This window comes from Cynocephalus volans, chromosome 3, assembly GCF_027409185.1.
Source record: "Cynocephalus volans isolate mCynVol1 chromosome 3, mCynVol1.pri, whole genome shotgun sequence".
Taxonomy (NCBI): Eukaryota; Metazoa; Chordata; class Mammalia; order Dermoptera; family Cynocephalidae; genus Cynocephalus; species Cynocephalus volans.
This window is the reverse complement of record NC_084462.1, coordinates 16124392-16137942: the sequence shown is the minus strand read 5'-3', so window position 1 is coordinate 16137942 and position 13551 is coordinate 16124392. Positions and strand designations below refer to the sequence as shown.

General features: G+C 42.7%; 2 protein-coding genes across 4 annotated transcripts in view; one reads left to right on the top strand and one right to left on the bottom strand.

Moving 5' to 3' along the window:
* C3H7orf50 (chromosome 3 C7orf50 homolog) overlaps positions 1–13551 on the top strand; it is a 158655-nt gene that overhangs the window by 44743 nt on the left and 100361 nt on the right. The window lies entirely within an intron of this gene.
* GPER1 (G protein-coupled estrogen receptor 1) lies at positions 5904–7031 on the bottom strand. The gene has a single exon (XM_063088394.1). The coding sequence runs from the start codon at positions 7029–7031 to the stop codon at positions 5904–5906; it is 1128 nt and encodes a 375-aa protein (XP_062944464.1).

Below are 13551 nucleotides of genomic sequence, written 5' to 3'. Positions count from 1 at the left end.
TATTGTAGCACGTTGTAGCATATATCAGCACTCCATTCCTTTTTAAGGTTGAATAATATTCCATTGTATGGATATACCAATTATGTTTATCCATTCATTGGTTGATGGACATTTGAGTTTTTTCTACCTGTCAGCCATTGTGAATAGGGCTGTTATGGACATTTGTGTACAAATATTTGCTTGAACATCTGTTTTCAATTCTTTTGAGTATATCCATAGGTATGGAATTGGTATTCTTCACATTTTGTCCCGTTTGCTTTGACGTTTGTGTACGTGCTTGCTCTCATACCCCATCTATATGTTTACCCCCTCCACCTCCCAAGCCATTTGAGAGGAAGTTGTACACATCATGCCCTTTACCTCAAAATACCTTAATGTGTATTTCCTAAGAGTAAGAACAGTATTTCATATAACCACAGTGCAGTTATCAGTCTCAGGAAATCGAACATTGATATGATACTTGAATCTACCAGCATATTCCAGTTTTGTCATCTGGCCTCATAATACTTTATAACATTTTTTTTTTCTTATAGTAGATCATCCCATCTAGGATCCATATTGTGTTTAATTGTTACATCTCTTTTCTCTCCCTGAATTTTGAACAGTTGCTCTGCCTTTGTCTTTTATAATATTGACATTTTTGATGTACATGAGCTCCCTGTCCCCATTTTGGATTTTTCTGATATTTCCTCCCGATTAACTCAGGTTGTGCATACTCAGATTAGGACATAAGAGACATCGTGTCCTTCTCAAGGTTTCACGTCTGGACCATTCTGCTGCTTGGCGATGTTAATGTGGTCACTCAGTGAAGGGGCTGCCCCATCTGTCTGCTGTACATTAGGCTCGTACCCTCTCCTCATCAAATGCCCCCTGAGATTTAGCCTCCGTTAGAGAATCTTGCCTGTGCCAATCTCACTGTGAAAACTATAACGTGACAGTTTTCCAACTCCAGTACTCCCTCCACCTTCACCGGTCAGCATTTCGCCATAAGCACGCATTCTCCCTGTTCTTGCATATGTGCATTTATTCATTCATTCCTCCCTGCTTATTATTGCATTTTATTGTTTATTTTATTTAAATTGTGTTTATATCTGCTTATTATTGGAATGGACTCATAGATTCTTATTTTTTCATAATGTATAATTATTTATTCTTCTTAAGTATTTTAGTGCTCAAATTGTCCCAGATTTGGCCTGTGGGAGCCCTTCACCCTGCGTCTGTGTCCTGTGGATGTGACCCTGGCATTTTCTTGAAGCCTTTCTTTCCTTCTGTTAGACCACGTGTTCCAGGCTCATCTTGTACCTCCCTTCTCGAACCCGAATTAGCCATTTCTCCAAGGAGCCCTGGCTCCTTTTCGAGGGTGATGTTATTAGAGATTAGATCTGGGTGCAGCTGCTCAAGTTTTCTTTTCTAGACGCTTTGAATGGGGAGAGCTAAGGAATATATAAACATGTGTGTCTGTGTCTGTTTGTACACACACACGTACACACAGAAATGCTCCTAGTGTGTACGTACGTGCATGTGTGCGTGCGCCTAGTACGCATACGTGCGTTACACACATATATGTTCTTATTTTAGAAATCTTGGGTTTAGAACGATGATTTTGGTTCCGACCCATTCCTTATGGGGTTCTTGCCTGTCCTTCTCCCTCCCTTATTTGTATCTCCCTTTTTCCATTGTGTGGACTCTGGCTTTCAGAAGAGCAGTGCATTTCCTAATGTGCTCAATTCATAGTACATCTATACCACTGCAAGAAACAACCTACTAAGAAGATGTTTGTAATTCTCCCCTCCTACCCTTCACACACATGAGGTCTAATCAATTGAATGTGCTGTTCCTTGCCAAGGGGGCAATGTGTAGTCTGGGAAGGGAGGGAAGGGCTGTATCACCCTCATGTCGTCAAGAGTTAATTATTACACACAAAGAAAATGATGAAATCATATCGGTACTAACACAAAGGTTTTTCATATGTTCACAGTTATGTACTTCTGAGCTCTTCATGGAGTTTAAAAAGCGTTAGTGTATGGGAGAGAGTTGGGTTACCAGGAAACAACAAAGCAATTAAAACGCCTTGATTTTATCTTATGGTGTTCCTGCCAAAAATAATTAAATTAGCCTCAGCTCTCAGACAAATGCCTTTGAGAAGGGCATGTGTTTGAATGAGCTGGGTAGGTTTTGTGCGGGGCCCCTATGGGCTTGCTGACCTTGGCTCTGTCTCACAGACACAAGCTCTGGGATCTCAGGGTAAAAAGAGACTTCTGACGCCCCTGCTCTAACATCTGGCTCAGTAAGGATCCCTTTCCATTAAGTCGAGATCTCAGCCTTGTGCTTACCCCTCTATTGGCCCAGCAGCATCTGTCGTCTACCCAGCTGACCCTCTGAGCAGTTTTGCAGCCGGCTGTACAGATCAGGAAGTGTGCTTCCAGAGGTTAATGGCAGGATCTGTGTTCCAGCCCTGTTTGAGCTGAGCCCTAGGCAAGTACCGCTTGAAGAAAACCTGGTGATGAAAAGGCTCAGTGGCACGAGGTAGCTTAGGAAGGCAGACCTGACTTTTCTCAACGTTCAGAGTGGTGTCTGTTGTGTGCAGGAAGGAGCAGGTTTGTTCTGTGAGATCTCAGAGATGGAGCAGAACCCTCGATGGGGGTGTTGTATCACAGAGAAGGACTCCATGAAAGTCACAACTGGCTCCAGGTGGTGGGTTGCCTTAGAGGAATGAATTCCCATCCATTGGTTGATGTTTGGGGGCTTTGGTCAGATGCACTCCCCACCCAGATTTCCTTAAGGGAGACCTCCATTCTGCCTTCCTGAGTATTTTGCATGATGCAACTTTAGAATAGGGTAGGGCCAGTGACCTCAGCTGACCTGTTAATGCCCTTGGCTCCCTGGCTTTATATAATTTCTACATGGTGTGCTTTTTTGCCCACTAGATACTAGAGGTTGCTGAATGCTGCAGATGAAGGAACATGGGCTTTAGAGCTAAAGGGACCAAGATTTAATTCTTGGCTACATCACTTAGTATTTAAGATTTTGAGTAGTAATAGACTCTTATAGCATTGATTTCTTCATCTGAGCAATGGAGATAATATGTACCTCATAGGACTGTTGTAAGGATCAGAGACTAGACCCTGTTCTTTGTCTTATTTCTGTCTGTCTCTCCACCCCAGCCCTGTCAGAAGAAAAAGTTTAAAATGTTGGTCTCTAATATCTGTATATATATTTTTTTTACTGTAACATAGTTGATTGTACATGTCTGTGGGGTACAGAATTGAATATCAGTACCTGTGTGCAATATGTGATGCTCAAATCAGGATGATTAGTATATTCAGCATTATGCAATGTAATCGTTTTTCATGTCCCTTTAATTTCTGCATATTTTTAAAGCATGTGTTCGTCACCACATTTCAAGTGGGGACAAGAATGGAGAATGCATTTGGCGAATGGCTGGCACGTAGATGGATGCTCAGTGGTGCAGGTGCACCAGCCCTTGCCTCTTTTCTGTGGTTTGGGATGGAAGGTCTTTTCCTGTCAGCAACACTGAGGTCAAGGGCTGGGGTGGACTAAGTATAAAGCTCTTCCCTCTTTACAAAAGCAAAGACTGTAAATGTGGTGCTTGCACCCTTTGTAGACATGATGACTTACAGGGAAGGGTGCTCTAGCATCTGAGTTGTGGCTGAAGGCCACCCCAAGGTGTTCTGCAGGACAGCGCCATGCATGAGGCTGGTTTGGGCACCCCGTGGTGAGTCTCCACTTGTCGTAAGACCTGTTGGTGCATGGGAACCATCCTGGAGAAGGTCTGTTGTCTTGTTCTTATACTTTAAAGTCGGGATGTGTATTTATTTCTAAATAAATAGAGCCCTAAGTGGGGATTGAGTCATTGGAGATGCCACTTCTGCAAGTTCATAGTTTGGAACAAATACTCTCTTTCTTGGAGGAAATGTGCACCCATTGTGATTAGGTCACCGAGAATGCAGGCACCTCCTCTAATTGTCAGACCCAGACTTACCATACCCACTGATGCACAGGCTCATGTCTGACAAAATGGGCTGAGAAAGAAAAAATGATTCTTTTAGGCTCACTGCGTAATTTAGTTTAGGCTTCAGTTTTGCCAAATCCATTAACCACCTGTTCTCTTTCCAGATGTTTTCTTTAAATTGGCTCATCTTTTTCTTTAAATTTATTTGTAAATGAATCCTTATATTATCATAAATAAAAAACAGTATCATAGCTTTAAGTGGAAAATAATCGTTAAAAACTGTTAAGTCTAAATCAGTTTATTTCTGTTACCCAAACATTATCTCAGTTTTCCTTCAGAAGGCCCCTTTCCCAGCTCCTGCACATACTTCTGTGAAGACCCTGAGTTGCTTAGTCAGATCGGCAGGTTGTCGGGAGGTGGGCCCTGTGGAGATGGGCCGGCTGCCAGAGTGGTGGGGCCGGAAGACTGGGAAGCAGAAATGAAAACCAGACCTCATCTTGTATTAGAGTGGGACTAGGGAGCCCTCCCAGCTGGCTGCTCTGAGAGTGCTCTGTGCTGCTGCAGAGCACCATGGCTTGGCTTACAACGTAGAGCCTTCTAGAAAAGTGAGGTTGTGTGGTGCAGTCTGTTGGACAAGGCTGAGACCTGCCTTTTGCATTTGTAATAAAACATGTTTTGGTACCCAAAGATTGTGCAGCAGAAGTGTCAGACTACAGTTTGCTGGATATCCTTAGAAGTGCCAGGTTATGGCCGGATTTAGATGTTGACCTCATAAGAGAGTTCTCTGGGTGGTAAGTGAACTTTGTGAAGCTATGGAGGTATTTTTTCTTTGTGAGGAAGGAGCGATTCTGTTGCTGTGGCTCTTTCTGAGAGCTTCCCACCGTTTGCCCACTCCTCACCCCACTTAGGGAACTACTTAGAGCATTTAGAAGAATCAGCACATGGCTATATTTTATTGACAAAGGCTGAACATTACCAGCAATCATTAGTTTTTTTTCTTTTCTTTTTTTAACATTTTAATGAGGATTGTTTACATTGTCATCATCATTGTTCCCACTATTATTTTTATAGAGGCAAATTCTTGAGCCATACATGCTGGAATATTTCATTTTGGCATCCCACTAAACTGCACAGCAACTCTCACAGTCTCATTCCACATTAACATAATTGCAAAGACTATTGTAAACAAGTACAGTGACTAAATCAGTATCTCAGAGCAGGTGGATAGGTATTTCATTAAAGAGCCTTCTTAGCTAATGCAGACTGAGTTACCCAGGTGTTGCTCACACGGTGTGGGCAAGGTTGCGGCAATGCACTTGGTGCCATTCTGAGAGATGAGGAATGCTCAGGTGCATGCAAGAGAAGTGCTTTTTTCTTTTCCTTTTTAACTTATGGTGCACTCGTTTGCTTGTACATAGTGAATTATAAATCATGGATGTGGAAAACATACCACTATATCCTGCTTAGATCAGCTGAGCATATTCTATCTCCAGACTTCCTTTTTCCCCCAAGATAGCAGATTTGTTGAAGATTTACTTTGTAACTAAGATATTTCATCCAAAGTGCCCTCTGTCTTTTGGCTTTGGTTGATTAACAACTTCAGAATCATTTTCTGCTGCAAGATACAGTGTGTGCAGAGAGAAGCCTACTGGAGTTACATGACCTGCAGTGGCGAGCATTTTTGAATAGTAGCAAGTCTATGTGAGCAGTGCAGAATCAAGAAGCGCTTGTGATGAGGTTTCCTTAACAGCCCCAAGGGTGACCAAGCAAGTATGACCATAACCGAGGCACTGAAGAGTCCATAGCAGTGTTCTGACTGAGGTTTAGAAACATGACGTGGCCCGTCCTTTCTGCCCACCTTGCCCCTTGCTGTAGGTGTGTGCAGTTCCTGTGAGTAGCACCACATTTGCGTCTGTGTCCGTGAGGCTCTTCACACTGCACTGTTGAACTTAACATCTGACTGTTCGGTGCTGTCTGGAATGACTGCCTTTAGGGCAGCATGACAGAAGCGATTCAGAGCTGGCAAGTTTGTTTTCTGTTCAATATACAGCCTCAGCTTGTCCCTGAAAGTTTCCCCAAGAAAGCTGTAGATAAGGGGGTTCAGGCAGCTATTGGAGAATGCTGCGAGATTGACAATATGGCCAGTTAAGGGGTAGGCGTGGTGAAAAGACTGTTTGCAGGGAGCAGCCCCTGGTTGTGTCCTCTGCAGGAGGTGAACGCTGATGAAGACGTTCTCTGGCAGCCAGCAGATGAAGAAGACAAGGACCACAGCAAAGATCATCCGGAGGGCTTTCTGCCTCCGGGGACGCAGACCTCGGTGCTTGTGAGCTTTGATGAGAACTCGGACTATGAGGGAGTAGCAGAGACCTATGATGGCAAAGGGGATGATAAACCCCAGGGTGACCTCAAGCCACTGGATCTCCTTGACATCTGCAAAACAGAAGCAGACCTCCTCGGTGTGCTGCAGGTGGACGATGGTGAAGGGTACCAGGGTGGCGGAGACAGAAGCCATCCAGATGAGGCCACAGCTCAGCCTGGCGTGGTGCTTCGTGCGGAACAGACTGGAGCGCATAGCTCTGGCCAAGGCGATGTACCGATCAAAGCTCATCCAGGTGAGGAAGAAGACACTGCTGTACATGTTGATCTGCAAGAAGAGGGACATGAAGGTGCACAGGACAGCTATGTCGTAGTACTGCTCGTCCAGGTTGAACACTTCGATCAGGGAGTCGGCCACCAGGATGAGGTCCGCTGCCGCCAGGTTGATAAAGTACAAGTCTGGGATTGTCATCTTTTCACGGAAACTGATGTTCACCACCAATATCAGAATGTTCCCCACAAAACCAATGGGGAAGAGGAAAATGGTGTAGAGACATGAGAGGAAAAGGCCAATCACATATTGCTGGTGCTCTGAGAGATCACCGGTGTGGTTCCCGAGGGCAGTTCCATGGATCGGGTGGGACAGGTTGAGTTCTGAGGAGGTGCTGTTATATGCTTCAGGCTGCGCAGTGCCTGGGTGAATCTCCAGGCCAAAGGCAAGGGCCTGAGAAGTCACACCCATGTCTCCACACTTGCAATTTTCAAGATTTGCCAAAAGGCTCACAGAAATCTGTTTTAGACAATAAATCCATCTTTAGAAAGAAAGGTGGTTCTCTTTGGAGTGAGCCAGACGTTTATAAAACACGAAAAGTAACAAGGAGCACTTGTGGCAGTTTGGGTTTATTAATTGCAGAAATTTGAAAGAACAGATACAGTCATTGGTGTCTGCATTAAAGGAGCTAAGGCCAGCAGGGCACCTTGCATGTTTGTCCAGTGGTCCTTTCCTGGGGCTGTTAGCTGCTGTGTTCAATGCTGTGCCATACTTCTTTACTGTCTGGGCACCTGGGAAGCAAATGGGAGAGAATTGAGTCTCATCTTGTAGCCTCTACTTTCTGACGAAGTCCGATACCACCAGCCAGGTCTCCGTAAAGTTACAGGTGCATCACATGAGTATTAAGGGAAGGCCAGAACTGTGGCTTTATTATCTTGGAGAGGTGGTTGTCACTGAGCTGAAGTAGGAGAAATAGATGTAAAAAATATCCCGCTTTCTTTCCCAAAGGCCCGCCCCCATAGTTGCTTAGTTTAGGTTGGAGCTTGGACAGTGAATCATCTTCATATGCAGTGGATACTTTTTTATTTTTGTATTTATTATGTTTAATAATACAGCAATATATTATGATGAACTCTTGGAAACAAAAATGTTCTTAACGATCTGATTTAGAAAGTTCAAAACTTTCAGAAGAGATACAGAAAAGAAAGTATGGAAAAAAGCTTAGGTCATAACGAGAAATGTTTTGAACTTGATTTCTATCTCTCATAACAAAGTCAGTCAAAGAAAATGGATGACAGTTACATGTTCAACAAGTTACAGTATGTATAAAGATTGTTATACCCTAAAAGAATTATGTAAAGTTAATGTTAAATTAAAATATTTACGTCAATGATGCTTTGTAAACTGTGCTTAATTAATAGTCTTTCTCTTTTTTTTTTGATGCTTTTTTTCCCTTAATAGTCAAATAAGTAGCATGAATATTGGGTATGGAAATCTTAGGAAAACTGCTGTTTTTCAGGAGAGGAAATAAAATTTATTTCAGCAGCTGTTAGAAAGAGAAATAAGATGGGAAGGGGAAAACCCAGCTTTTCTTAAAACTTTGTGGAAATTGGAGCAGAGTCTTTTCTCTTACAGTAAAATAGATAAAAGAAATTTAGCTTTTTTTGCTAACGCTAGTACTAAGTTTGGGTGCCAGAAATAAACCTTTTTTTCTTAATACAGAATGAAAGAGAGAAAAAGAAATAAAAATAGGCATTGTTTTAGGAAATAATTAAAATTTTATTCACTGTTCTAACAAATCATTGTAGAACCTAATATATTTTTATAATCCTGCTTGTTACCTAGAAACTGGTACAGAAGACCTCCTTCGGAGTTTTGTTTATGATGGGATAGAGTGCGTGGCAGTCCTTGTGCACGTGGCTCATCAGCTTTGCTGGGAGCGGAGGTGGGGTCTCCTGTCACTTGATTTCAGTATGCTCCTGGAAGTTATTTATAGAATGAACTAAGGCTTCTCAATCAGGGGACATCGGCAATGTCTGGAGATACCAAGATTGCCACTACTGGGGTGGGGGGCGGCGTAGGTGCTGCTGGCATCCAGTGGAGTGGAGGCCAGGCATGCTGCTCAGCATCCTGTGATGGTCAGGACCCCCCTGCCCCACCACCAAAAAGAAAAAGAAAAAAAAAAAAGAATTATCCTGCCCCAAGTGTCAGCAGTGCTGAGGGTGAGAAATCCTGGGGTAATCTGACTTCTCACATGAACATGGATTTGAGTTGTTTTTCTTATTTTACCCTTTGTGATCATTAGGAATCATTCTGAAGTGCTGTAAAACCAAACTAGTGATTAATTGACCTATTGCTTGAAAATACTCCTTTAAAAAAAAGGAAAAGAAAAAGATAAATTACTGTCTTGGTGTTGATTATTATTTTAAAAGTATTCAGTAACCTTTGCTTAGCTGGGGTTGCTAAATTTGATTTTATTAGTTATTTTGCATTCTTTATTAATTTTTACAGATACTAATTTGAGCAGCATAAATGTCACTGTTCTCAGAATCTGTTACTAATGTCGAAAGCTTCTGTGTTTAGCCTCTGTATTTAATTTCTTTTTTAAAACTTCCTGGAGTACTTATTGTGCTCTTTAAATGTGGAAATTCTGGGAAGTATTAGACAGCAGTTTTAGAGGAAAGTTTAAAAGAACCCTCAACATACATTTGCTCTTGTACCTAAATTTGTTAAATAAGCTGTGGAGGAAAACAGTTTTTAAATGATTCATTCATTTCTTTCCCATGTAAATGGAGCTTTTTGATCCTTGACAAATACTGTTATTTTTGTAATAGTTTAATAAAAAGATACTGGAACCTAGTATAAAATTTACTACTGACATGATATCCTCATTAAAGTTGGCCATGAATTTATAGATATAAGGGTGAGCATTAAACAATTTGATATCATTTTGTTTTGAATTTCCATTCCTTGTCCAGATCTAGAAAATCAAGACCACATTCTCGTCAGATCCATTAGGAATGTATCTTCATAAAGGAGTATTAATCTGCTGTGACTTTTTGGGTTGGGGAATGACTGGAGTGCCATGATACAAGGCAGAGCCCCTGGGACAATCTTATTTTTTTGAAGTGAGTCATTGTTGCTTGAACAAAATATGATGGAATACTGGGTCATATGCTTTTCAGCATGCATTATAAAAGGCCCTGCAGGCAAAGCCCCCTGCTAGGGTCTCACCGAGATGATCAGAGCTGTCTGGTTTTCCTCATTTGGAAAGTGGTCCATACCTTGAATTTCAGAAGCTGGGTACTGCTTTTACCAGAGGGTGCCTTGTTCATCCACATCAGTGTCCAGCCGTTACCCATAACAGGGATGCAGCTTAGGTGAGACCCACCTCCCCCTCCAAGCCTGTGGTAGAACACCGACCAGAAGCACCAGACCCCAGATCCCAGAACCCAAGGACCGAGGACTGAGTCTTACCTATGTCGTAGACCGGCCTTCCCTGACCTGTCCGGGTTCTGAGCAGACCGTTTTCGTGTTCCTCAGAGCCTCAGCCAGCCCTCGGGGAATCTGCTCGTGTCAGGCTGGAGGTGCACTTGAAACTTCCCTGCAGGTGTGATTCTGGACTTGTGGGGTGGAATTCAGCTGGTCGAATAATACTGAGCAGTCTTGGAGGCAGCAGGAGTGTAAAAAAGAAAAAAGACCCCGCCCTTGGGGAGCCCCTGGTAGGGAAGGTTCCCCTGAGGAAGCGCCTATCATTGTCTGAGGCCAGCATGAGTCTGCAGCCCCCTTGGCACCAGGCCGGCTTTACGGCTTTATAGGCTTCCCAGGACCCTACTTCTTCTGCTCTCTGGACTGGCTCTGGACAGGCTCTGGACAGCCTCCTTTTATGGCTAGCATTAACCATTTTTTTGCTGGCCTTTTTTTTCTCCACAGTTTGGCAATGAGCTCAGCCCCACTGGACATATTTTTTATGGAAATTTCTAGTTTTCCCTGATAGAAAAAAAATTTTTTTTAAGTTTGAAGGCATTATAACAGATACTGTTTGTCTTTTAGATAGTAACCTGTCATCCCTTGTTGAAACAAGCAATATTCTTGCTTGTTTTAGCAACTGACTGGTTTTAAAACTAAACACTAAATTTCATAAGTTAACGTAGTAGCTTGTGAATAATACACAGAGAATTTAACTTAGAAATTTCACAAAGACATTTGTAGAAAGAAGTTTAAGCCCAAGAAACAGCAGGTATTTTTGGCAAGTAAATTAGGAATCCAAGTAATTTTTCTTGAAGTGTTCGCTGTGTCTCTGTCCCCCTCCTACTCCAGAGCCAGCTGAGTTCACCTGTCTTCCAGGTGTGGTAATTGACTAAAGAGGCCCTCTGCCCACCACGTCCACCTCCCCTTCTCATTGTTGCCGATTTCATGACCATGTGTGGTTGGAGAATGAACTTAACTTCCCATATCCCCAGACAGTCTTGTGTCTGGCCTCCATCTCGAAGGACCTCACCTACTGGTTGTTAGAATTCTACCCTCAGCTTTGGAGAAAGGTTGGCAAAGCAGCCCAGGGAGGGCATAGAAAAGTCCACAGATGTGTGCTGTTCAGGTCTGTGAGTACCTAAGACACCGCATGCTCCTGCTGCTCAGGCCAGGTTATGGGTCTTCAGAAAAATTACTAACAGCTGGCCGGTACAGGGATCTAACCCTGGACTTTGGTGCTCGCGGCACCACACTCTAACCAACTGAGCTAACCAGCGTGCCCCAAAATTGAATTTTAATTGATCTCATTTTTACTTTCTGCTTGGTGTCTTTTTCCTTTTTAATTTTTTGAAGCTGTGAGATTAAACTCTGAGTAACCTTTTGTGTACTGAGCATGAATAATGCAGATTGCTGCAGCCTAAGGAACAGTGTGAAAGCCAGCCTGTGCATTTCCCAAAAGAAAAGAACTCGCTACAAGTTCCAAGAAACTAGCACAGTGTGTGCACCTCCCGGTACATTTGGCTGGTCACTTGGTCACCCTGAAAGTTTTGCATATAAGCCTCAAGGCGTTCTGTAGGATAATGATTTAAAATCTTTCAGATGCATGTTTTGGGAAATATGCACATATTTTTTAAACAGAAAGTACTGTTAATTTTTTTATGGAAAAACACTAACATTCAGATTTCCTTCCAGCTATAGAAATTCTATGACTTTAATATGTTAGCTTTTTTTATTTGAATGACATGATAAAATAAAAAGCTGATTTGCTCTTAAACATTTTTTGACAAGCCATGAAGTCAAGATGATTTCAACATTAAAAATGCCTGAGACACCATTTTGAAAGATATGAGTCATGAGAAAGTACAACTTCCTCTTGAATTAAATAAATAAATGAAGTAAAAATGCAAACCTTGAAATAGCCTGGACATGTCACTTAAAAATAGCTGCTCCCTCCTTGCGCAGACCCATGGCTCATGGTCTCACCGCTGGCCTGAGTGGGTGAGGAAGAGCTTTAGACTGTCAGCAAGTTCCTGAGCCTACCAATCCCATGCCTTTGCGTCTCCTTGTGAATTTGCTTGGGGATGGTTGGGTGGCTGATACTCTTTTATTTTATGCTCAAGGCATAGAATCAGATGTCCAAATTGGGGCTTAAAGGTCTTGGATCCCAGCCTTCTTATTAAAAAGCACTAAGTGGTTAAGTAACTTGTCGCCAACCTACAACTAGTTAGTGTGAGGGACGGGACCCAGGTTGTAGGAATTTCATTCTACTCGACCCCAGTTATTGTTTGCATGGGTAAGGGGATGAGAGGAATCTTATAGAAGTTTCTGTACAGCATAAAGACCTTTTGTATGTTTTAAAACCTGACATTTAATGAGTGCTTCCTAAGCTCTGGGCGCTGTGCCTAGTGTTTTCGGGAATTATCTCAGGTAGTCCTCTTTCAGAGCCTGTGAAGCAGAGGCTGTTAATATCCTCATTTCACTGAGGAAAAAACTGACCTCCGAGGGAAGTAGTGTATCCGAGGCCGCAGAACTGGTAAAGAGCAAGGCTGGGATGGAGCCGGGTCTGACTGACTCCAAAGCCCATAATCTTAGTCATTTCACAAAATACTTCCCATGTTAACGGTCATCTTGTAATGTACTTGTTTTATTGTTGAATTTGATGTCTTTATGAGTTTTTTTTAATAAGTTAATATATTTTTCTGCCCATTCCCAGAAAAGGATAAATGGAGGGAACTTCAAAGGGAATCCAATCTGATCATCTCTCATTTAGTTTAATTCGCATACACTGACAAATACTGGGTAATGCATGGAGAATAAAAATGCCAATAAAGTAAGGCAGTTTGTTCCTGGCTTCAGAAGCCTGCCTGGGTGACATGCCCCCATAGGCACTCTACACCTCTCACCTCTACACTGAGAAGGCCCTGGATGCAGGGCCTGCGGTGCTTTCCTGGTGTTCCCTCATTCCACCTATATTGATTGAGCCCCTATTTTCTCCCTGTCTGTCTTCCTCATTCCCACCCCTAGTTGTCTTGTGTGATGTGGAATAGTCCTGCGTCTTCCATCCTAACTGCATCATGAGGGTCGTGTCTCTGAGTCCTCTTCACTCCTCTGCAGGGGTTGGGAGCCCTCAAGTGCGATACAGTGCCACAACCAGAGCGTGGCCAGGTTCCAGCCTAGGTTCTACTTTCTCACTGTGTCATACTGGGCTATTTATTTAACCTTTCTGAGCTTTAGTAAGTTCATCTATGAAGTGGAGCTATGTAGGGTATGAAACTAGATGGCTCTCTAAAATACAGAATACCCTTTGTCTCTTTGCTTTCTCTTCCCACCACTTTTATGTTGCTGCTGTTGTCCAAAGGGGTAATCTAATTAAGTGTCCAGACTGAGATACACAGTTATCTTGGCTTTTTTCTTCTTTGGGTACATACTAGGGAGACAATGTATCAGGCAAGTGTTTATAGGATCACTTGAATGATGTGGTTTATGGTTGAGACATCAAGCTATGAGAGTGAGAAAGTTT

Coding starts and splice junctions, on each gene's coding strand:
- GPER1 (XM_063088394.1), bottom strand. CDS start 7,031: ATGGGTGTGACTTCTCAGGCCCTTGCCTTTGGCCTGGAGATTCACCCA.